The following is a 24924-nucleotide window of genomic DNA, read 5'->3' as shown; positions in this document are numbered from 1 at the left end:
TTCTGTTTTACTAACAAATGAAAACTTTATAAATTAAATCATTTGAATAATTTGAATAATTTAAAAAAAATAAGGAGCCATTGACATTGAGCAGGATACGTGTGGGAGGACGGGGCCACCCAGAAGATAACAGCAGGCCAGACCCTAGACATGTGGTGGCGGGGCACTACCAACCATAGTTTTTGATCTTATACTGCATGTATTAATTAGATAGGAGAGTAGCGTTGGAAAGTTGTTTACATAAAGGGGATGAGATAGATAAAATGTGGTTGTAGTGGTGTACCCTGGCTTGAGTGGGAAGTGATCAGTGGTGACGAGCCAAAGGACTCCTAGGAGACAAAACCACCCACTGTGTCCTCACAGTTGGTGGCGCCAGGTAGGAAGTAGCAGTCTATTTCGTCAGTTCCACCCTATGTATCTACCTTTGACTCTTCTAAGGGAGAGTGGGCTTACAGGGCGAAAAGAAAAGATGTTGTTGTTTATCATTGGAAATGTTTAGGGAGTTTATTTTATGTTGAGATTTGTATGAATAAAAATGGGTACTCCGTTGGGATCCCTAAAAATCCACATTGCTGTATGTGTTTCATTGGAAGGACTCGGGCGTAGCTGATCTCCTATTTTAACATACATTTTCTTTGTAGTTGGTTGTGGGTGGCAGAGTCGCATGGGGTAGGGAGGCAACTGAAATAGGATTCTCTCCCATAGCTGTAGCAGATGAAAAGCTTTACACATAGTATTCTGAACCTTGATCCATTCTATAAAATAAGCAGACAATACACCACAATCCTTTCCAGATTTGCTAGCTGTTGGCTGCTAGATGAATATCAAACACCCTGGTAGTGTAGTTAACTTCCTTTCATACTCAGGATTTCGAAAATTGCCATTTTCATTTCATGCACATAGTTATTAATTATTGCTGAGACTAAAACATTACTAAGCAATGCGAACTAAAAGGATATTCATATTCTGCTAGAGGGATTCTTTTTGCAGGTAGGGTAATTATGGCTAGGAGGGCATTTGCTAGGACGCTAGCATGCGCCATAGCAGGTATGTCTGAAGAAAGGCATTTCTCCGCTTGAGTGCAGATAATGTAAGATAGCTCAGCAGCAGGAGACCGCTAGGGGGTGCGGAGTAATGGCCGCCTAAGCTGTCGGCTCCGTCATCCCCCACGAGATAAAGGCGGAGTATGCCGGTGCCCCATGCCACACTCGCCTGATCCAAAGATGTGCGAGTGGCGGAGACGGCTCGGCTGCGGGTCTGCGGGGCTGGGCGCTTCAGGCTGGCGAGACGGGGAGCTGTGGGAAGTCTGGCAGCGACGCCCTTGATAGATCCTGCGCTGGGCCGCTGTGGAACGGAGAAGAGGCACCGAAGAGCCTGAACAGGTGAGGCATGAGTGTCCTGTAGCCTGCGGCGGCCCAGGTCTGTTAGGGTCCGAGACTGGGCTGGAATGAAGCTGCGTTCGCTGAGAAGGGCGTGCGTTTTCCGAGCTTGGCCGCTGGCCGGACCCACTGCTGTGGAGGAGGAGCACACTACGTGGCCGCGGCGGGGACTGGCCCATACTGATTCGGGCAGCTGGAGGGAACCACCTATATTAGGGCAACCAGCATATTAAAGCACAATTGATGGGCAGAGGCATTCACACTCCACAAGAGGCTAGGAGCAGAGGTTGCACTGTGAAAGGATTAGAGAACTGACGAGAAATTACAAACGGCAGGAATACAGAGAATCTGGAGGTACAACTTATGTAGCAGACTACCAACCGCTGCTGATTCCATATTACTCAAAAGCACAGAAAAAAAGGAAGGCTGCAACAAACCCGCTGCACGAGTACAACTTAGATCTAGTACTCAAAAGGCGAGAACTCAGGAAACTGAAGAGACAAGCGGCAAATTTAAAAACGAGCGACGCAGATAAAATCTACTTGCTAGAGCAAAAAAACTACAAATCCTGGCTAAGATTCCACCGATCAGCTTTATACCAGAAAGACGCCGAAGAAATGCTAAAGAAACTAGCAGACAAAAATTCCGGAGCTTTTTGGCAACTGATAAAAAAGAACGACAACAGGACGTCGTCCTCGACATCAAACTGTGTCGCAGAGGCTGCCTGGATAGCTCACTTCTCGTCCACTTTCAAACTTCCCGAGGGAATTGCTCCCAAAAGAGTTGCACCATTAGACCTTACTCCTTGGGCAGACTTCTCTGATATTGAAGACATTACGGCAGCAATAAAAAGGCTAAAACCATCAAGAGCTCCGGGTCCCGACGGAATCACAAACATCGACTTGAAAAACCACCCGTCTGAATGGGCGACCTTTATTAGTCAAGTCTTCCAAAACTGTACCTCGTCCAGATCAATCCCAGTCTCTTGGTCTACCTCAGTTGTTGCCCCCATTTACAAGAAAGGTGACAGGTCGGCTCCGGCAAACTACCGCCCAATCGCTTTGTTGGATACCATTGGAAAGATCTATGGCTCGCTCATACAAAGGAACTTTCAAACCTGGGCGAAATCGGCCGAATGCAACGACCCTTTTCAAGCGGGCTTCATGAAAAACTGCGGAACCCAAGTCAACATTCTGATCCTCAGCATCTTGAAGAGCAAACTTATGGAAGGCCCTGGAAGAGTCTTCTTAGCCTTCATAGAACTGACCCAGGCCTTTGACAAAGTCGACAGAGTTACTATGGTCCAAACTGTCTGCCTGGAACAGCCCGGGGTCCCTATTGGAGCCCATCAAAGCTCTCCATACAAAAACCTCCATAAGAGTTAAACTGAACCATCAAGGTCTACTCTCTGAAGTCATTCCAACATTCAGAGGGGTTAAGCAGGGATGCCCCCTGGCGCCTGCTTTGTTCATCTCTTTTTTGGGGGACTATAAAGAAAGCGCAAACCAAACAAGATCGTTCCCTCCAAAAATCGGCTGAACGCCTCTAGCTCGACTTCTTTATGCCGATGATATAATCCTCCTCGACCAGACAGAAATTGGTCTACAAAGACAACTAGACAATCTGGCTTCCTACATATCCACAAACAACCTGGAGATTAATAAGGAAAAGACCAAAATTCTGATACTGGAAAAACCATCCGGGAAGAGGCAAAAAAAGAAGCTGATCTGGCACATTGAAAAAGCTGCATTAGAGGTCGTAAAACACTTTAAATATCTTGGTGTGATGATGGATAGCTCCAAATCAGAAGTCGCAGCGCAAAAGCATCTGTGGGAAAAAACTCGTAAACTGACAACACAGGCACGGATCATCGACAGAAAGTATGGACGGTTTTCTCTGTTACCGGTCCTGAAATTTTACAAAGGAAAGGTGGTCCCCTGCCTGGTCTACGGAGGAGAAGCACAACCCACTCTCCCCACTGCGATATGGGCCAAACTGGAGGGATACTTCTGGCGGAAGTTCCTCCAATTACCGGATTCAACACCAATCGCAGGCATTAGACGCGAACTAGGCCTCCGATCTTTGAAAGCAGCAAAAGAGGCAGGAGAAATGTCACTCTTCAGGAAAATACTCATGCAGGAATCCCCCCCACTTTACAACTTGATAAATACTGAAATGCTCAACGGTACGTGCAAGATGCTGACCACATGGACATTTAAACAAAGAGCCACCCTGGACAACATCGCCTGCTCAGAAGAGACACTGATCGGCAACCCTACCAAAGTGAAAAAGAAAATGGACCAAGAAGACTGGATTGAAACCCACACTGCGGCTGAAAAAAACAAACTTCTAAACCACCTGTCTCCTCAACCTAAAAAACTGGATGCCACGCTCGAAATATTCAAAAGATTTCTGGACAAAGCTCTACGTTCAACCCTACTTAGGGCAAGGTTGAACTTACTCCCAACCAACGAAATCCGGGCGATAAGGGGCCTTTCTGCCACAAATCAATGTCGCTTGTGCAAAAGCGAATCTGAAAAGGAGTCAGTGAAACACCTTCTCTTAAAATGCCCAAAGACCACCAAATGGAGAAAAGCTTTTCTTGGCCCCCTACTTGAACCTTTCTCCCAATACGACGAAGAAGTGTGGTGGGCCCGCTTAATGAGTGGGTCGACAAAAATTTTAAAAGCTGCACTGGATGAATGCACAAAAAACGACATAAAACGTCTACACTGAAACTGAAACTAAAGTACATAGAAGTGAAGAGAATGAAGTAAACCCCTTTGCAAAATCATAAAATTGATAAACGCAAAAAAAAAAAAAAAAAATAGTGCTATTCCAAGATCTGACACCACGGACCCTGGCAAATATGCGGAACTGCACGTTGTGACAGCCTGGCTGCAGGCTCAGCGGATAAAATATTGATGGGGGTTCCCCTGCAAGTTATTATTTGAGGAGAAGAACCAGAAATATGAAGAGGAAGCAGGAACACTGATGAACAGGCCACAAGAGTATCCAGCCACGGGAGGAGGGTCCCAATGCCAAGAAGGAACTAGCAGTACAAATCGAGAAGGCAAAGATGGAAGAAATTCTCGGAGGCGGCACTCAGCATGGGCAAAGACTGAGGTGTCCCAGATAACAACGGGATTCACTTATCCTGGGTGCAGGACAGAATCGAAGGGCTTGGCTCCAGACCGTTTGAAAGGTGGGGCCAAGCCTCCTCATCTCAAGTGGGCGAGTGCATACTCCAGTTGCCGAAGAATATTGTGCATGTGGGGATGGCATCATGTAGACAGGGGTCTACTCTACTGGGATCTTAATTGACGGATGACAGTCACGTTAGTGTGCAGGTGCAAGGACCTGTGCAGTTTGGGGTTGGGGATTTGTTGGAAATACAATGTCAGGTTTTTTGGTTACTGGGTTATTGTTTTTGGTTCACGGTTCACAGCCCTTCTTATGATGCACACACACCGAATACGAGGTTCCCCACTTGCCGCCCCGGCAGGCGCAGCACCACCTCACCACATGGGGGTATGGATGGCACAATGGCCTTAATACACGATGGCTACTCCTTGCATTAAATGCCTGACCCTGAACGTGAGAGGCTTAAACTCGCCTGTAAAGCGAAAAGCCATCATTCAGAGGCACACCTCCATGGAGATAGATATTGCATACATTCAGGAGACCCACTTAATTAGGGAAGATGAAAAACGCCTGATCGGGAGGGGCTACACATGGGGATACTTATCGACGAGTGGGTGAAAGAAGTGTGGGGTGGCTATTATGGTCTGTAAGGTGGTACTATTAGGTGTACGGGACGTGTTGAGGGACAACCACGGGAGGTACCTATTGATTAGGGGGGACCTATGGAATCGGAAAGTCACGCTTGGGGCGATTTATGGCCCAAACGAGAAACGGGGAGTTCCTGGAAGGGCTTAAGGGGATTGTTGGGAGCTTCATGGAGGGCGAGGTGGTACTGGGTGGGGACTTCAATTGTGTAGTGGACCAAACGATAGATAAAACCCTGGCCCGACTAACAATTACAAAGTTAATTTTTACGCCATGACCACCTTACTGAGGGAACTAGCACTGATCGAGGTGTGAAAAGGGGTACACTTTCTTCTCAGCAGTACATGGGGACTTCTCCAGGTTAGATATGTTTTTGGTTTCACCTACCCTCATACCCTTATTTACCACCATAGAGGTCCTGCCGAAGGCCACTCCCCGATGTTACTTGAGTTGGACCTGGATTTAGGGGTCCCACTGCAAAAACCCCTGTGGAGACTTAATGAAACTATCCTGGGGGACGTGGTAGCGAGAAATGCGATAGAGAACACAATGACCCTATACTTTCAAGAAAATGTGACGGTGGGGATAGACAGGGGGATCATAAAAGGTCAGACAATAGCCTGTGGGGTATGAGAGGGGGGGTCATAAAAGGTCAGACAATAGCTTGGAATAGGTCCCCGTGGCAAATTTGTGAGGAATTGGAAAAAACGGTTGGGGGGAAGGAAGAGGCACATATCAATGGAGGCAGCAGGCGGGCGCTAAGGGATCTTAGAATAGCCAGGCAGGCGTTAGAAACCCATCTGACGGGGAAAGCAGCACATTCATTACTTATGACAAAACAATTCTATTACTCTAGGGGTAATAAGAGGAATAAGCTATTGAGGGCAAAGCTCAAAAAGGAGTCTACTCGTAATCATATCGTCGCCCTGAAAGATAGTGACGGGCAAAGGGTCATCTCAGAAACTGGGAAGTTGCAGGTCCTGGAGGACTTCTTCACAAATGCCTCCCCTCCACATGAGGGAGATCCCAGCCATATTAGGGATTTCATTAGACAAATCCAGCTCCCCAGGATCTCAGAGCAGATGAGAGAGGTATTAGAACTCCCCATCTCAACCCAAGAAGTCATTCAGGCGATTCAATCTCTTCCTGGGGGGAAAACCCTGGATCTGGATGGGTTCACAAACTCATTTTACAAAACATTTCCGGCTCAGCTGGCCCCACACCTCATGACACTTTTTAACTCATTCTCCACCTCGGGCAAAGTGACTGACTCTGTGGCTGAATCTACATCCATTTTGCTACTGAAGCCAGGGAAGGATCTGGAGGAATGCACATCCTACCTCCCAATAGCTCTGTTGAACACGGACGCAAAGTTGTATAGCAACATTATAGCAGCGTGATTGCAGGAGGTTCTCCCATACATTATATACGCAGACCAAACAGAGTTCATTAAGAATAGAGGGGGCTCACGATAATATTAGGAGGGTGATTTATCTAATATCCTTGGCCCGAAACTTTCAAGAGGAATCTCACTTATTTCCATAGATGCACATCGTGCATTTGACAGCATGGGCTGGGATTTCCTGCAAGCTCTATTACCATTACATGGGTTTGGGCCGAATATGTGTAGGCTAATCCTAACAAACTTTCAAATCCCCTTACTGTGGTCAGGGTTAATGGGAGCAACTCTCCTCCGATTCCTCTGCACAGGGGAACAAGGCAGGGATGCCCGTTGTCGCCCCTGGTGTTCGCAATGGCCATGGAGCCGTTGGCACATAGGATCCGCGATAGTCACCACATTCAGGGCCTGGAGTTGGCGGTGCTCACACACATAGTAGCCCTTTATGTGGATGATGTCATCTGCTTCTTGTGTGACCCCAAAAGGTTCATAATCCACCCTCCCCCCCGATGGACCAGTTGGCTGAGGTCCACGAGGTCTCCTGATTCCAAATCAATCATAAAAAAATCGGTGGGCATGTCCATAGGGTTCAGCGAGACATTCAGTTTTCCCCTTCAGGTGGTTGGAGAAGGAGTTTACACACCTGGGGGTAAATATCACTAACACATACAGAGCCCTTCTCAGGGCCAAAATCCTCTAACTATGGATGGAAACTAAAGCCTCCCTGAAAAAACTGGGATACCCGTGAAGTATTGGGGCTCGGCAGGGTGACAGCAATAAAAATTACAATCTTGCCCAGACTCGTATATACGTTCCAAGCATTTCCGACAAAGAGCTGACAGACCTACAGGGAACTTTAAGGCAATACATCTGGAAGGGGAGACGGCCGAGAATCCTACGGGATACGCTTTGTAGAACAAAGGAGCTAGGAGATTGGCGGTCCCCTTGGTGCATAGGTACTACCAGGCAGCCCAAATGGCTCCTATGCTCGTCTGGGGCTCAGACAAAACTAAGCCAAAATGGGAGAAGATAGAGCAGGGTGCGACCTACACTCCACTAGCCAATGTACCCTTCTTATCTAGATGAGTCAGAGTAGGCTTGCTCGAATCCACACGCACCTCATTGGGCACCTACGATAGGGCCCGGCTACGTTTGGGAATGTGAGCCCCCTTACACCGGTATTGCAGAATCCCGAGTTCACACCTGACCTATTGCGGAAATCGTTCAACTGCTGGGAATCCCTGGGGCTTTTGAGACTTAGAGACCTGTATAAAGATGGGCCCCCGTTAACATTTCTAGAATGCAAGGCTAAATTCACTCTCCCAGAATCAGAGCATTTTAGATACAGTCAGATTAGACATTGGGTTTCTAATCAGAAGGTAAAACAGGCAAGTACACGCCCCCCAGAGGTATCGAAATCCAGCTGACGGAAGGTCAAACTACCCATAGGATCTCCCGGTGCTATTGCTTACTTGACAAAGCCCAGGTGGAGGATAAGCTTTCCTACATGAAACAATGGGAGGACGACGGTGGGGCAGAGATCCCATTGGACTCTTGGCAATGCATATGGGCCTGAACCAACACGAGTTCCAGGTGCACGGGCACAAATAATGTGCAGTTAAAATCTGTTGTAGGTGGTACATGACACCTCAGCACTTACATGCGATATCAACAGACCATTGGACCATTGTTGGCACAGATGCGGCCAACTGGGGGGCTTTTAACACATGTGGTGACAGTGTCCCGTAATACAAACGTACTGGGAAGAAATGACGCTGATAATTAAGGGCATTACTGCAGCAACTCTCCTGATGTGCCCCTGTGTCATGCTCTTGGGGCAAATATCAGAAGATGGGGCATAACCAGCCTCATGCCTGAGGGATGATGTAATCACCCAACTGCTATTCGCAGCAAAATGTAACCGGGCCCGATATTGGAAAACTCGGGAGGGCACGCTGGCATCATACTGGTGGATCAAAGTTTGGGACATCATTGCTATGGAAAAATTGAACAGCACATGTAACAGGAAGATTGACACAGTTTGCTCGCACCTGGGCCCCATTCTTTGACTTTGTGCACGACAGGGAATAGCTGTTCTTCTGCCCACAAACTCTGAGACACTTGTTCCATTGCTGGCTATCTTAAGATCTTAAGGGAAGAGAGTGCATCGAGGCGGGAGTGGCTGGGGGCGGGGTTGAGTGGGGAATGCTGAAATCTTACTCAAGCTTTATGGCAGAACCAAACTTTAATTAATTTGTATTGTTTAAGTCTTTAGTTAACCAAATGTTGATGCTATGTTTGTTGGGGAGGGGTTAAGTTTCATGATGTGTAAAATGAGATTCTGATGATGCTTGGTGGAACTTCTGTTGGCATTGCAGTTGGCATTGTTAATTGAAATCTCAATAAAAAGATATATTGCACACAAAAAAAGATAGCTCAGGAGGTAGAACGTTCGCTGTTGCGATCTATGTGTGATCTGTAGGTCAAAGGTTCGAATCTCGGCAATGCCAACTTAGCCTTTCATCCTTCTGTGGTTGATAAATGAGTACCAATTTCGGTAAGGATGATAAATATATGTAAATATGCTCTATGTTCAGCACTTTGATCGAAAGCGCTATATAAATAACACATCAATGTGAAGAGATCTTCTGAAAGTGTCCAAAGGAGTATTCATTTGGCACAAGAAAAAATATTTACTGATGCTTCAGGGAAGCATGGTTTTGGTGCAATATATGGGTGTGCATGGTGTATGGCTGACTGGCAGATCAGGTGTAACAAGAAAGGTTTGGGAAAGACCATAATCGTTTTTAAGTTGTTTCCAGTGATGGTAGCTCTACAGACTTGTGTGGTAGCCATTGCACACCATTTGCCACTTAAACCAAATTGGAGCTAATAAGGCAGATGCTGAGAATAAATGGTGACCTAGCTTCTCCGTTTGTACCTGAATGCATGACCGAAAGAGCAGTTGTCCTCATCTCAAGTTAGGAAAAAGCTGTAGCTCGGAAAGAGTGATAGGCGGCAAAACAAAATAGATTGAGATCTTTTGAAATGTCCAGGAGTAATTCAATACATTTCAATATATAATCACGCAAAGCATTACAAATTTTGTAAAACATTGGACCTAAAAATGTAAGAACTGGCCTTTAAATTCTATGGAGATATTCAGTGTGTTTCATTCTTAGACATTGACAATTTCCTGAGGAGATAAAGTCTTGCATTGAGGCTAATTTGCATACCCACAATGCCTTGCTGATGTTGCTCAGAACTGGAGGTGAACTTCCAGCAATGGCTAGTAGGTGGCTCTTGGAATGTGTGACTTGTCTCAAATGGACTACCCTACATTCTTAGAGAGTAAAATGGTGAAGACCTTTGTAACATAAACCTTTGACCTACAATGTGTGAAAAATGACCTTTACATGTGCATGCAGAATTTAGTACAAACCTTTGGTCTTTTGCAAAAGCATAGGTTTATTGAATAGGTAATTGAGCTTAGATGCGTAAGCTGTCTTCAGAAATGTATTAAAGGATGTAACTTGTTACAGGGATGCCCTGTGGATGTTGGGTGGAAACAATATATCTGCATTGGGACCGATCATACACAAATGACGTGGGACCATCTACTGCCGCACAGACGCTGATTAAAGTTACCGAAGCATTAGAACCGAGAACTCCTATCACATCTATAACAGATGAGTGCAGGGAGATCTCGAGGGTGCAGACAGAGAATAATGTATTTGCCCATTACTATGAGTCTTTTTATGGTAAAAATTAACAATTGTGGCAGGAGATATTGAGTATGCAGTAAAAATCATAGAATTACATAAATTAACTCATGAACACCGATCTCTAGGCATGAGATATTGTTTATATCTCAGCTCTCTATGCAGAAGACCCAAGACAGTAATGGATTGTCGGTGGGAATTTATAAAACAACCAAACAGACCTTAGCAAGGAGGTTGCTGAGAACATATAGGGGTTTTTATGAGGAAGGACTGCTCGCGAGGCTTATGATAGAGTCCATCATAGTTTCTATATTAAAAGTGGGCAAAGACACAGCTCTTTTTGTCTCATACAGACCAATGTCAATTAACAATGAGAACATTAATATCCTTAGTACAATTCTAGCAAAGAGATTGCAAAATGTAATTACTGCAATGATGCACCATGATCAAACAGGTTTTATCCCTGGTAGGAATACCTCTCATAACTTACAACGACTGCAACATGTGAAAGTCCAAAGTGCAAGTGATTCTGGGTGCTACGCAGTAGCTCCCTTAATGTTAGAAAGGAGTTTAATTTGGCTATCTGAGGATGTCTGTTTGCAGCATTACGTACTTTTGGAGTGAGAGAAGGCTTTTTGAATTAGATATGTCTCCTTTACATGTGGGTATAGCATGGCAGATTAGATCTTGTGCCAGAGAGGGCTGTCCGCTCTTGCCAATATTATTTGCAATTGCTTTAGAACCACAGGCTGCCCTTCTGCGAAAAGAGTTTGTAGTTGCGGCAGTATTGGTTGGCGGTATTCGACACCTGATATTAATTTATGGTGATGGAATCCTTCTGCATGTAGACGCGCAAGGCACAAATCTGCCCTATATCCTAAAGGTTTTTGAAAATGTTGGCAGACGGCTGGGTATTAATATTAATTGGGGTGAAACCTGTCTGTTTCCTTTAGCTGCACCGGTAGTCGGGAAGAGTTAGAAATCTATGGTGGGCTAGTGAGTCTTTTAAATATTTCAGTATAGAGATATATCACACACACCAGGGCACTTATCTAAAAAAAACATAGACTGAGTGCTAGTTGGGGTAAGCTTTGGAAGAAGCTACCACTTTCATTGATGGAAAGTGTGACGCTGATTAAGATATTACTTTTCCCCAGATTGCTCTACTTCTTTACTAATATTCCCTTTAATATCGCCAAGAAGTATTTTAACTCACTAAAACCTAAGATTAGAGGGTTTTAATAGCCGGCTTGCAGAAGGAAAGTGGCGCTAATGACGATGTGCACATCATATGAAAAGGAGGATTACAGGTCCCACATTTCGAGCTTTGCTATTTACTAGCACATTTAGTTTGTGGCACATTGGCTTTCAGATTAGGAGAATTCAGACACTCAACTGTTGGCGCAGAAGATCTCTCCATACAATCTAGAGGAGACATTTTGGACAGACATAGGAAAGCTCAAGAACCCCCTGGCATTATTAAATAGGCTGGTGTTACTCAGTACTACTGAGTCTGATATTGGCTGAAAGGGATGGGGGCGTACACTGTCGGCACCCAGAGACCTCACGAAATGCTTGTTTTAAATTAATATGGACTTTTTAACATGACTAGTGATAGCTCAGCCTCATTACACATCTATTAGCCGAATGTTGTTTTGCCCTTTTGTGTGGATGTTTACACTATTAGAAGCGTTGAGGTTTTTAGTATGAAAGCTTTACTGCAGTTTTAACAGCACTTTTTGGTTATTTACATTGCAATTTTTGGTGATCATAGAGAGGGAAACCTATTAGATTTAAATTGCATACTAGCTTGGCTCACTCCTAGCTGTTTCGAACTGCACCGTCATCTACTGTAGACACAGATGCCCTATAAGCCTAGATACATGTTAATTTACTATGCATAGTTCTATGTCTAGCCTCACTCATTCCTTGCAGCTGTAGTTTCCCGCAGGCAATAGTTGAATTTAATTGGTCTACATCTCATCTAAGTGTTCACCTGATTAGCATATATTCAAGTCGCCCATAGTGTGTGCCTGAGATACAAATCTCGCTTGGACTTGCCTATCCCATATACCCTTGACGTACATCCACTCTCCTAAGTTCATAGAGCTAGCACTCCTTTGTAAACGTGCCTGACCAGGCCCACTGGCTCAGCCTACTACACAAGGTACAAGGGTAGCCCCATTTTTGACTCAGGGTTTTGATTCAGTCCGACTACTACCTGCTGAATCTCATACCTTTACCGTTCCTACTCAGTGCTCCTCCCATACTTAAAATGCTCATTCTAATGTATCTACTGCCCTTGTTAAAAACAAGTCCATCGAATAAATCCATTACTCCCCCAGCACCTCTCGCCTATACTATCCCCAATGGTAGCACTACTGAACTCACCACCTACCCAAAAAATCCAAACTATTTTATACAATTAGCCAAACCAAATATGGAGCCCTTACCACCTTTTACGCTACATTCTTAGCCATGCCACACGTACGATAGAAATAATAGACTCTGCTCAAGGCTTGCAAAAATATTTGAACCTTTAACCAAAACCCTTACCTGCCCCAATAAAAGGTTGAATCCCCACCCAGAAGCCTCTAATCCTACAAAAGTAGATCTTAGAAAGACACGTTCTGCATATAACTCCTTCAACCATACTACACCGAAGACCCTAAAACCCTACCAGCCTTAACACCTACCAACCACTTGTTAGGCAGAAACCTGTGCAGTTCCCTCTGGGACCACTGCAAAAGATTTAAGACTACAGGTGGTTGGCAGTAAACCCAATTGGTAGCAGTCTGTACCACCCAGATTTATTGGTAGCTGTGGCTGAGCAGTCAGACTTCTCTCAAGAAGAGTTAGGCAGTATACAGAGTATTCACAATAGGTCAAACGAACACAGTAGAACAAGCAAACACTGACCAGAGCTTGGTGTAAAAGAGATATAATTATTTATTTAAAAGCACATCTAGTAAAACACACTGGCACCAATATCAAGCAGTTCAAAAACATGGTCACTAAAAGATATAGTCTCCCTTCAACGATTAGTTAGACAAGTCTTAAGTAAAGCAACACTTATTTTCAGACAGCGGTGAGCGCATAACGAAGATGGCACTCTAATCAATCGGGTTAAAAGGGAGAGAATGGCACAGCAAAGATAGAAACAGATCCCAACACTTTCGGACGAACACAGTAGGAGAGAAAGGCAGGTTAAAACCGTAAAGTCAAAGTTAACAAGGCCGGACCCACTTTAAGAGGCTCCGGTCGAAATGTGTCCAAGTTCACACGGTTCAAAGTGCCCAAAAGTCTCGCAATAAGTTCAGAAAGAGTTGGACCAAAAAGAAAGTGACCAGTTAGATGGTCAAGGCGGCCAGCCCAGTCCAGAAGGTTAAGGGATTATTGTTACCTTGTAGCAATCTTTAGAAAGAGAGGCCTGGCGGACACAGTACCTTAAAATGGTGAGAACGCTCCAGCGGGGGTAGTTGTTCCTGGCAGCGGGTGCAAGTCGGTGCTTCGTCCGGAGGAAGAGAGGATCTCGTCGGGGAGGAAAGCAGGAGTCCGTTGCACTGCCAGGGAAGAAACCAGCTGCAGAGTTCTCAATTAAAAGGAGCGTCCTTTTATTCGCGGTCCAGTGGTAAGTGGCTATCCGGTTGCCAGGGTGCTTGGCACGGGCAATTCGACCACAAGACGTCCGGGGATGCGAGCAAAAAAGGTAAACTGGTTGTGCCCACCAGTCAGGGGAAGAAGACTCTCCAGCAGGGAGATCTCCTCTGTCGTTGGGAAGTGGTGAGTCGATTCAGCAGGGCTCCACCGGTGGTGTCGTCGTAGCAGGTCGGCTCAGCTTCTCCCTCGTCGGATTTTCAGGTCCTGTGGCGACTTCTGAAGTTCCAGTCCCAAAAGCCCTGCTTTTATGCAGCACACCCCCATTCACTCAGCCTAGCTGTCAATCAAACATGCTAAGTGGTGAGCCGGCCGGCTCACCCCTTGGGCCAATCACACCAGAGTGCGACTTGAGTTGCCCAGGCAACTCAGTCCATGGTGCCTAAAACCCCTCCCACAACCCCTGTGGTACCCAGACAGAGTGGCACCACTTTTGGAGGCTTCTGTGGAGAAGCCCGCCAAAAAGTGAAGGGCTCGACCTTTGGTTTGGAGTTACAGAGGCGAACACAAACGCCATTTTAAAACCGAGTTCTGGCAGAAAATACCAACCTGTGAATTCATATTAAATAAATAAACCGGCGGTATGTTAGAGGCTATGTTAAAAAGTATTATCCTCGAACAATGGGAAAATCCCATAGAGATATATTTGCAGTTGAATATAAAAAGTAGTATCCACTGCCACCAGCCAAAACTCGACGAGGGGGGACGGGACAGTGCCCCCTCGACTAACAGACCCTGGGGCAATCGAATTGCCCCTACCAGTACGTCCACAAAATGATGGTTTGTACTGGTTCTGTTAGTAATTTGGGACTAGTAAAGCCAATGGTGACTTTACATGCCCTGGGAGACAGTAGTCAGTCCCAGGGTATGGAGTTTATGGTGGGGGGTCACTATGACACCCCGGTGTTACTGCACGGAGGGTGCGGTGTAACACACATAGAAAAAAACATATGAGACCCTATGGAGTAAAAGACCCCATAGCCCATGAAACACATTAACATTCAAAGGAACACCACAAATCATGTCCAAGAGTGGGAGAAAAAGAGTCTCACTCTTGGCAGGAGAAAAAAACAAACTCCGGAAATCCAGCAAAGCTGCTGGGGGACTCACTAGGTTAGGAAATTCAGCCTAAACAGAGAATTCTCCCGAACTCCACTGCCTTAAAGGTGCACTGCTAAATGCTAGGTCTCTGGTAGCTCATGCCTCCGAGATAGCGGACATCATCCAATCTGAAAACCTTGACATTTTGGCAATTACTGAATCTTGGCTGGCTTCATGCGGTGGCAGGCCCAGCTCTCTCCTTAGCTATAGCTAATGGTTACACTTTCCTTAGAGCTGATAGAAATGACTCACAAGGAGGAGGCATTGCCGTCATTACCAAAGCGGATCTACCGATCAGATTAATAACTCAGACCGACATTAAATCATGTGAACTCCTTACAGCCAAACTTAACATTAATAAAACTCAAACTCTCACGATTCACCTGGTGTACAGACCCCCAGGCCATATTAGTACCTTTTAGGAAGACATTTCTAACATTGTGTCTAATAACCTTAAAAATACCTCTCGGGTACTAATAGTAGGAGATATGAATCTAGGCCTCAATGACCCCAATGACTCACAAGCAGCCAGTGCAACAAACACCTTAACTGAACTAGGTTTCACTCAAAGAGTGCTTGACCCCACTCATATCAAAAGCCGTACTCTTGATTGGGTGGCAGACCACAACTGCAAGACTACAATATCCTCCATATCTCCTCAGATCTGGACTGACCACCACATGATCTCCTTTTCTCTAAGCACGGAAAGACCTATTACTATGCCTGCTCTTGCCCCTCCCACTCTAACTAGGAGTAAAAAGAATAATACAGTTGGCAACCTGCTCCCTCTGATTCTTCCTACACTTAATGCTCTCCCAGATCATATGGATCCGGATGTCTTAGTTAAAGAATTCAATCAAATTATGTCCGCCTCCCTAGACTCAATAGCACCTTTAAAAATAAAACAAAGCAAACCCAAGGCACACTTAAATTCTTGGTACACTCCGCACCTGCAAACTCTGTGGAAAAATAAAAGGCAATGTGAGGTAACCTGGAGACTACTTCCATTTGAGGAAAATAAAACTAACCTCCATACTATATCAGCGCTCTATAAAAAGGAAATACTCCAAGCAAAGCGTGAAATTTACAATTCTAGAATAGCCCAGGCTAACTCAAGCACGAAGGAACTCTTTGCTATACTTAAAGAGCTTGAAACCCCTATCCCCACACCGGATAATTGTACAAAAGATAAACCTTGGTGCTCGGATATACAGCACGCACTAGTCAATAAAGTGATGACTTTACAAATGAAAATTGCCAAGAAAAAAGAGTCATTAATCGGTCATCTCCCCCCACGGCTGATACCACACCCAACGGTCTTGACCACCCCCCTCGTTTCAAGTTCTCTAACTTGATACTGAAAAAAGGAAAAAATTGTAAGGGAGATCGTTGCCCGGCACAACTCATAAAGGATGCCGCTAGAAACTTGGCCTCGTTCATCACTAAACTGATCAACGCTTCATTCGTTACTGGTAAAATTCCAGCTAACCTTAAGGAATCGTGGGTGCTCCCACTTCTAAAAAAACAGACATTGGACCCAAATATCCCTACTAACTACTGACCTATTACCACTGTGCCATTCCTGCTGAAAATACTAGATAAAATGGCTTACTCACAAATTCAAAAACATTTTGGAATCTAATTCCTTATTAGGCTCACGTCATTCTGGATTCCAGCCACAGCATGGAACCGAAACAGCTCTACTAGATTTAAAGGCACAGATGACAAACTCCTCCTTCTCCTATTGGATATCTCCGCAGCATTTGACTTAGCCGACCATGGAGTCCTATACAGTCACCTTGACACTGCCGCCCATTTCTCAGCGGAAGCTATAGTCTGGATACAATCCTTTCTTAGTAACCGGACTATGAGAGTCTTCTCAGCAACTGCAGCGGCTGACCCTAACCCTATCACTTGTGGAGTGCCTCAGGGTTCATGTGTCTCACCTACTCTCTACAATATCTTCACCAAGCCCATTTTCGATGATCTGGGTCATCTGGGTTTCGCCTACACTAACTATGCAGATGACACCCAGATCCTCCTACCTCTTTCTGCTGATTACGACAAGGATTTGGCTTTGGTGAATAGGATATATCTCGTCATCCAGGCATGGATGGCTACCCACAGTCTATGCCTCAATGACAACAAGACTAAGATCATCATCCTGGGCACTACTGCATCCGTCAATAAATTAAGTTCCAACTACTGCACCTTCAATATTGATAACAATATTATCTCTGTGGCCAGGGAGGGTAAAGACTTTAGGAATTCCTAGACTCGACCTTATCTCTCTACAAGCAAGTTAACACGGTGGCCTCGTCCACAGCCTACACGTGCAAATTGATTAGAGCCAGCAAACCTTTTCTATCCAATAGCAGCTGCATCACCTTGGCCCGAGCTCTTATTTTATCAAAATTGGATTATTGCAATGATTTATTCATAGGTGCTAATAAACAAATCATCACAGAAATCCAGACCCTGAAAAATAATGCTCTTAGAGCCGCATTAGGTATTGCCAAGCGAGAACACATCTCCACGACCCGAAGAGCACATAACTGGCTCTCCACGCATGACAAAATTAAGCTGAAAGTTGCAACCCTAACCCACAAATGTTTAAACAATGCTGCACCTAGCTACCTGTCAGAAAGATTCAACAATATGGTTTCTACTAGGACCACTAGACTATCCAATACCAACTACCTGGCAGTTCCTAGATTTAAGTTATCTAGAATCGGGGGCTGTCGCTACCCAGTCAAGGCAGCTAAATTGTGGAACTCACTACCAGCGACACTAAGAATCGACCAGTCCTTCCATAATTTCCGCAAGAGTACTATCAAATGGCTTAAAGACTCGGACTAATAGTTGCTACTTGCCACTGTATTACACCTTGACTGTCAATACTGACTGTAAATACTTGTAAATACCTGCCTTCATACTGTACAGTTTTTCTCCTCATGTTATCTATGTTACTATGATTTATTTGTATGTTTTCCATCCATTGCATCTCCCTGTGTCACTCTCACTTGTGCACCACATTCATCCTTTGTGTTTAACTGGTTATTTCTGTAAGTTTTCTGTGTAACTAAGCTTTGAATTATCATATGCTCTGCGCCCTGTTACCTGTGGGTCTGGTGCGCAATACAAATAATAAACAATAAACAACAATAAACAATACAATGTAACCAATTACACAGAATTTATTTAACGCCACTTAGGATCTCCAAGATGTTTGCAATGTACTGATCAAATGTTTACAGGTGTAATCAAAGTAAAGAAGATTTGACACGCACCTCAAGAATTATGGAAAGCCATATTTCACCAATGGGAGATGTGGGGGTGGGGTTGTCGTCCTATAAACCGTGACCTGAAAGATGTCTGTTGTGTCTATAAACCTGGAAGTAAACCACAAGCACGAAATTAAATATTTAGACTAGGCCTTTCTGCTGGCTAAATGTAGAATTCCAGTGGTTCAGAAAGATAAGGATGGCCCAAGGATATATAAATGGTTAGAGGATTTAAAAACATGGGTAATTGCAGAAACGACTGTGTGGTGTTGACACAGAAACCGAGAGGAGTCAGAGAGTGAAGATGTGATAATTGCCTGGAACCAACTAACACAATCTTTGTTTTATCCTTCAGATGATAATCCGCCATTAATTAAAATAAGGTTCTTGAATACTGTACATATGTAGATTGAATTTCACAAATTGTCAAACAAGTCATACAATTTGAAATATGTACATTGCTGTAATACCCTGTCTGTGAATGTTTCCCATATGTAGGATGAATTAGTGAAGAGTGAACATTTGAGAGGGCAGAGAACGAAAGGTGGGTGCAGATGGAAGCAATCTTCTTTTCAGCTCATGTGAAAGCCGTTGATTGCTTGACACACCCTGCACATAAGGATTATAATCTTTGTTTTCTGGTAATATGTTAAACAATCAAGATATCTTTTAGAAACGCAACTGCACCTGGAAAATGTGAAAAATGCCCCCTAAAAATACAATGGGTTTCATCCATACAACCTCAGTCAATATGGAAACAAATTGAGCATGATTAGCCAGGTGCAAGGATGTGATGTTTAGGGGATGGGCTGGGTGAACAGTGACTGAAGGAGTTGCAGAACAGATTTCCCAGTCGAACCAAAATTATTTATGAATATGGTGACAAATGGAAGATGTCTCAGAGAGTAAAGACCAAAGTAATCTGGAATAGGGCGGATGCGTTGATCCACACTATGCCAAAAACATACTCTTCCTCCTTACATTCTGACCATTTTATTTAAACATCACCAGGTGTTGGGAGCAAGAGAATATAGGCAGGTATGTTCTGCGATGTCTTCATCCTTAAAATGGACAGTGATATTATATTTTATCATAAGTCAAGGAAGATGCCAATTTGCTGCATTTCCAACCTAGGACATCGGCTTGGTAGACAATCCAGCATGGAATAAGTGACCATTTATTTTCCTCTTGTTTCTGTGTCTGCATTGTGCACACTGGTGCTGCTTGGGAGACCCAGAATCCACATTGCACTACCTGTTTTGTTTCTGCTTTATTATGTACCAGGAAGCAGTGCGCTGGTGCTACATTATAAATGAGGACGTCACCAATGTTATGTTATGTTAATTGTATTTATAGCGCACCCTTACACCCAAGGGAAACATGGTGCTAAAGGAACAATTGACAGAAAAAAAGATGCGTTTTAAGATGACGACAAAAAAAGTAAATGATTATCAATGACACAAATGGATCGGAGGAGATTGATTCAGAGTGCTGCAGCTGCAACAGAAAAGGTGTGCCTGCCAATCCAGGTCCGATGGAACCTGGGGACCTGAATCAGTAGATCAGATGCAGAGCTGATCCCTCTTGATGGTATATATTGACAAAACTTCCTCTGAAGGTACTCTGCACTGAGGCCATAAAAGGCCTGGTGAACAATGCAATGCACAAGGACTTAAAAGAAGCTGCAAGATGAAACAGGGAGCCAATGTAGATAACAAATGTGATCCTGGGAAGAGAGACCAGTAACGGCTCTCCCCGCAGTGTTCTGTAATACTTGAAGACAATGGAAAATGTAGGCTGGTGGAAAAAGAAAGAGGGTCTTTACAATAGTCTATGGTTCCAAAGATAGAGTCCGACAACACTGGGGCTCGGAGGTGAGAAGGCAGGAGAGGGAGAATCTTTCACAACATTTTAGCTTAAAATAACCTCCCTGATAGACCGAACTAACCAATGTGACGTGCAAAAGGATTCATGGGGACGCTTATTCTCATAGCCTTGTTGGTTCTTGTGTAGGTAACATGAGTGTGACACATGCTCAATCTTAGCATGAGGTTGGCACAAGCTTGCTACTCAGTTTACTTCTATGCAGCCATTGCTCTTACCTGCTTCTGGAGTATGAGGTGCGGAGACTGACACAAGCTTGGGTCTGCTATGGCCCAGGTATGAGTTTCTACAGAGAGATTCAGCACCGGCTCTCGAGTCGCAGGGCGCTGCAGACCGTTTTATGAGTTTGAGTATATTTACACAGAATCCCTGCATGGAGATCTGTGTGGCGTTCTGGGTCCGTAGTAGATATGAGATAAGTTCCTTGTTGCCAAACATGTTGCCTGTTCCCAAAAACTGCTTTCTCCAGCATAGGGTCTGGCATGGATTCACTGGGAATCCTCGGTAAAGAAAAAAAATCAGTTTCAGTTTCGTTTCAGAACTGTCTTTCTAAGGGATTGGTTCCTCCGACGTATTCCACATCTATGACAGGTAATCACCACAGCTGTGCTGCTTCGGAACATTTTCTGCGTCGATGACATCGATACGCTGTCCTCGAGGGCCTCCGTCGAGCCGACGTCATCGGATGTTATAAGTAGGATGCACGACGCCTGTAGCCTCAGTTCCTTTTTTTCCGCGAACGTGTTCGCTTCGGAGATCTCGGCGCGCCTCGGTTCTTCTGATTCTATCGGTTCTTCGAACTTGGTTTGTGAAATTCTCATGTCTTCTTCTTCTTCTACCCTGCGGTCGGGATTCAAGAAGTGTCGGGACTGCGGTTCCAAGATGTCACTTACGGACCCGCACGACGTCTGCCTCTGGTGCCTCGGCGAGGACCACGCCACTGATGACTTTGACAAATGCCAGTCTTTGACGTCAAAGGCCTTGCGGGAGCGAAAGAAGAAGCTGTCGGTAGGTAGGGTTTCCAAGCCCCGAAAGTCAAAATCCGCTGGGCTTTCAACCGACGATTCGAGGGGCGACTCTCCGCATCGTCGGCGTAAGTCCAGGGGGTCTTGGTCCCGGAGTGGTTCCCGCCATTCCTTTGCCTCTTCGAGGCACTCGCGGAAGCACCGTCACTGGTCGCCTTCCCCGTCCTCGTCCGAGGAGTTCGCCAGACGGCAGGTAGCTACCAAGCATTCCTCTCCTGCGGAATGGGACGCATTTCGTAAGGAAATGTTGGCGATTTTCGAGTCGCAGGGCTCGGGCGGTCGGCGCTAGGGCCACCGTTCGCACGTCTTCGGGCTCGGGCGGTCGGCGCATTCCCCGGGAACCTTCGAGGTCCCGGTCGGACAAGGTGGATCGCTCTAGCCATGCCCGCTCCAGGTCCCGTTCCTCGACGCCCTCGGGACCGGTAGAGCCTGTGAGGTCTTCTAAGAAGACGTCGACGCCATGTCCATCGAAAGATTCTCTCGAGGCTCCGCCTCCGAAGAAGTCATCGGCGCCGAGGCCATCGAAGGACACGCTCGGGGCACCGCCCGCGAGGTCTGTGTCGAAGCCATCTGCGCCACGCTCGATGTCGACGCCGATTTTGTCGACGCCCTTGACGCCTTTTTTGGAGGCTTTACCGGAGGTACCCCGTGCATCGGTGGAAGGCCCTGAAGAAGTCGGTAAGGCCTGTATTTGAGCCTTTTTCTGTGCACTCTTCCAGGGATTTATTCCAGCCTCTACATAACATCTCTGAGGTGGATGAAGGGTCTGAGCAAGGTTTGGTTCCTGATGAGGTTCCTGATGACCTGTTATCTGGTCATAGCCAGTTGGAATATCTGCGTCAGTCTTTGCACGACACCAGTGGTCTTGATACCTCCCCAGAGGTTGAGTTTGGCAGGCCTGAGCCTGCTACGCATGCTGAATCTTCATACAGGCGACTAATGTAGAGGGTGACTGAGTACTTGGGGTGGTCTGCGCCACCAGTGGATTTTCTGCAGGATGACCTGACAGATATCCTTGACCAAGGTCCGCCCACTGAACCGGTGCTGCCATTTCATATGGCTTTACAGAGAAGGGTGCCGGTGGCTTGGACTGCTCCAGAGAGTCTCCCGGCTGTGAGCAAGTCGTTGCAGAAAAAAAAACGTCCAGCCAGTAGCGACCCCTGCTACTTGACTACGCACCCCACTCTGGAGAGTTTGGTGGTGCAGGCGGCTACGGCCCCAGCAAAGCAGGTGTTGTACCCAACCATCCCTCCCGATAGGGACAACAAATGGCTGGGCGAAGAAAGTGTTTTCTTCAGGGGGTATGGCTTTACAGGCAGCCAACTCCGTGTGTGCCTTAGCACGTTTCACTCACACTCTGTGGAATTCTGTGTCTTTGGCAGCTGAACAAATTCCCGAAGGGGAGGAACGGGATGGTTTTCTTGCCCTCATTCAGGATGGCAAGGATGCCATGTGTGAATCCGTTCAGTCGGGTCTGGACATGGCAGACTGTGTCAGCCGGTCCATGGCGGCGAGCACCGTGATGCGCAGATTTGCGTGGTTGCGGAAATCGGGGTTTGCTCCTGACGTACAAGCCCGGCTTCTCAACATGCCCTTTGATGGTGTCCATCTTTTTGGCAGCAAGGCTGACGAGAGCCTTGAGAGGTTGCAGACCTCCAAAGCTGCATCAAAGTCGTTGAGAGCTGCAGTTCGCCAACCTCCGCCTTTTCGTCCTAGGGGACAGCAATGGAGGGGAGGTTCCTTTTGATACTACTCTTCCTTTGGTAGATCGAGGGGAGCTGCAAGTCAAAGGGGCCACCGTAGGAGTACCAGAGGTGGAACACAGGGTACTCGAGGTGCCAAGGCCGCTCGGACAGTTGCCTCTTTGGCCCCAGGCACTGCCGCAGCTGCTTCAGCTCAGTCATGAGGCCATGTCCCATGGTTCGCCGGTTGGGGGAAGGCTGGCGCAGCATCTTGTAGAATGACGTGCCATTACTTCAGATGTGTGGGTTCTGGAGATCATATCCCACGGCTACTGTCTCCCTTTCCGGCAGAGGCCTCACGCCAATCCACCAGGGAATCTCTCTTTGAAGAGTCCGGATCCGCTCCTTGCGCAGGAAATCAAATCCCTGCTGGAGAAAGGTGCCATAGAACTGGTGCCTGTAGCGGAGAGGAACAAGGGTTGGTATTCCCCATATTTTTGATTGGGGGATTGAGACCCTTCATGGACTTGCGTGGTTTGAACAAGCTCCTCAGAAAGGACAAGTTCAAGATGGTTACTCTCTCTCAAGTCCTCCAGGCCCTTCAACTTCAGGACTGGTTGGTGTCTCTAGACCTCAAGGACGCTTACTTTCATGTGCCGATTCATCCCAAGCACAAGAAGTACCTGAGGTTCGCGGTTGGCGACTTGCATTTTTAGTTTCGGGTCCTGCCATTCGGATTGACCTCCGCCCCAAGGGTCTTCACCAAGTTCATGGTGGTGGTGGCAGCGTATCTTAGGAAAGGGGGGATTCACGTCTACCCCTACCTGGACGATTGGTTGATAAGGGCGCGCTCCCCCGAGCAAGTCCTGGATCATATGTCAGTCACCTGCCACTCCCTTCACAGGCTGGGTTTCTCCCTCAACTTAAAGAAGTCCCACTTGACACCTACCCAACGGCTCCAGTACATAGGAGCAGTGCTCAACACATCCCTGGGGCTGTGTTTTCCTCCCCAGGTGAGGGCTCATCACATTCTGCAGATGGTGAACAAGTTTCAACATGCCCAGAGTCTCCTGGCGTTCGAGTTCTTGCGGTTGCTCGGCCTCATGGCATCCTGCATTCTCCTGGTGCCAGAGGCCAGGCTGAGGATGAGATCTCTGCAGTGGGCTCTCAAGATGCAGTGGTCACAGTCCTCCGGCAGGATGTCGGATCCCGTTCAGGTGCCGCCCAGGATCTTCTGTGGTGGGCCGTCGAAGGCAATCTGATGAAGGGGGCTCCATTTTGGCTACCCTGGCCGGAGGTGACGATCGTGACGGACGCATCCCTCACGGGATGGGAAGCTCATGCCAACGAGTTGACAGTCAACGGTCGTTGGTCTCCGTCGGAGTCCAGACTCCATATCAATCTGTTGGAGCTGAGGGCCGTCAGGCTAGCCCTGAAAGCTTTTCTGACGTCTGTGCGGGGGACGACTGTCCTTATTCTGACGGACAATACAGTGGCCATGCAGTACCTCAACAAAAAGGGGGGGCAGGCTCTCTCCCTCTGTGCAGAGAGGCGATGCAGCTCTGGTTCTGGGCCATCCAGCAGGAAATTTCGATCTCGACAGTTCATCTGACCGGAAACGAAAACGCAGCGGCAGACGCTCTGAACAGGCAGAGCACGGTCTCTCACGAGTGGGAGCTGGCTCAGTAGATTCTCCTAGAGATATTTGCCCTTTGGGGGACCCCACAAGTGGATCTCTTCGCCACCAGTGTCAACCGGAAGTGCGAAAGATTCAGCTCGCGGGAATTTCCTCCAAAAGGAGCCTTAGGGGACGCATTCGTAGTCTAGTGGTCCTTCCCACTGCTGTACGCGTTTCATCCAGTCCCCGTCATTCAGCAAGTGCTGCAGAGGTTACGGAGGTTCGGTTCCCGAATGATCCTCATTGCTCCGGCATGGGCCAGGAGAACGTGGTACCGGGACCTTCTCGCCATGTCCATCTGCCCTCCACGCCGTCTTCCCTACC

General features: G+C 46.5%; 1 protein-coding gene across 3 annotated transcripts in view; it reads left to right on the top strand.

Moving 5' to 3' along the window:
• Nucleotides 1–24924, top strand: part of LOC138566324 (cullin-associated NEDD8-dissociated protein 1-like) — a 1042465-nt gene that overhangs the window by 937871 nt on the left and 79670 nt on the right. The window contains exon 14 of one of the 3 annotated variants that reach the window (XM_069643459.1): nucleotides 18830–18875. The exons of the other annotated variants lie outside the window; for them this stretch is intronic. Coding sequence (XP_069499560.1) covers nucleotides 18830–18875 — 46 coding nt within the window. The remainder of the gene's footprint in view (nucleotides 1–18829; nucleotides 18876–24924) is intronic. 3 annotated transcript variants of the gene reach the window in all.

This window comes from Ambystoma mexicanum, chromosome 2p (assembly GCF_040938575.1).
Source record: "Ambystoma mexicanum isolate Mex_15411 chromosome 2p, UKY_AmexF1_1, whole genome shotgun sequence".
Taxonomy (NCBI): Eukaryota; Metazoa; Chordata; class Amphibia; order Caudata; family Ambystomatidae; genus Ambystoma; species Ambystoma mexicanum.
This window is presented reverse-complemented; position numbering and strand designations above follow the sequence as displayed.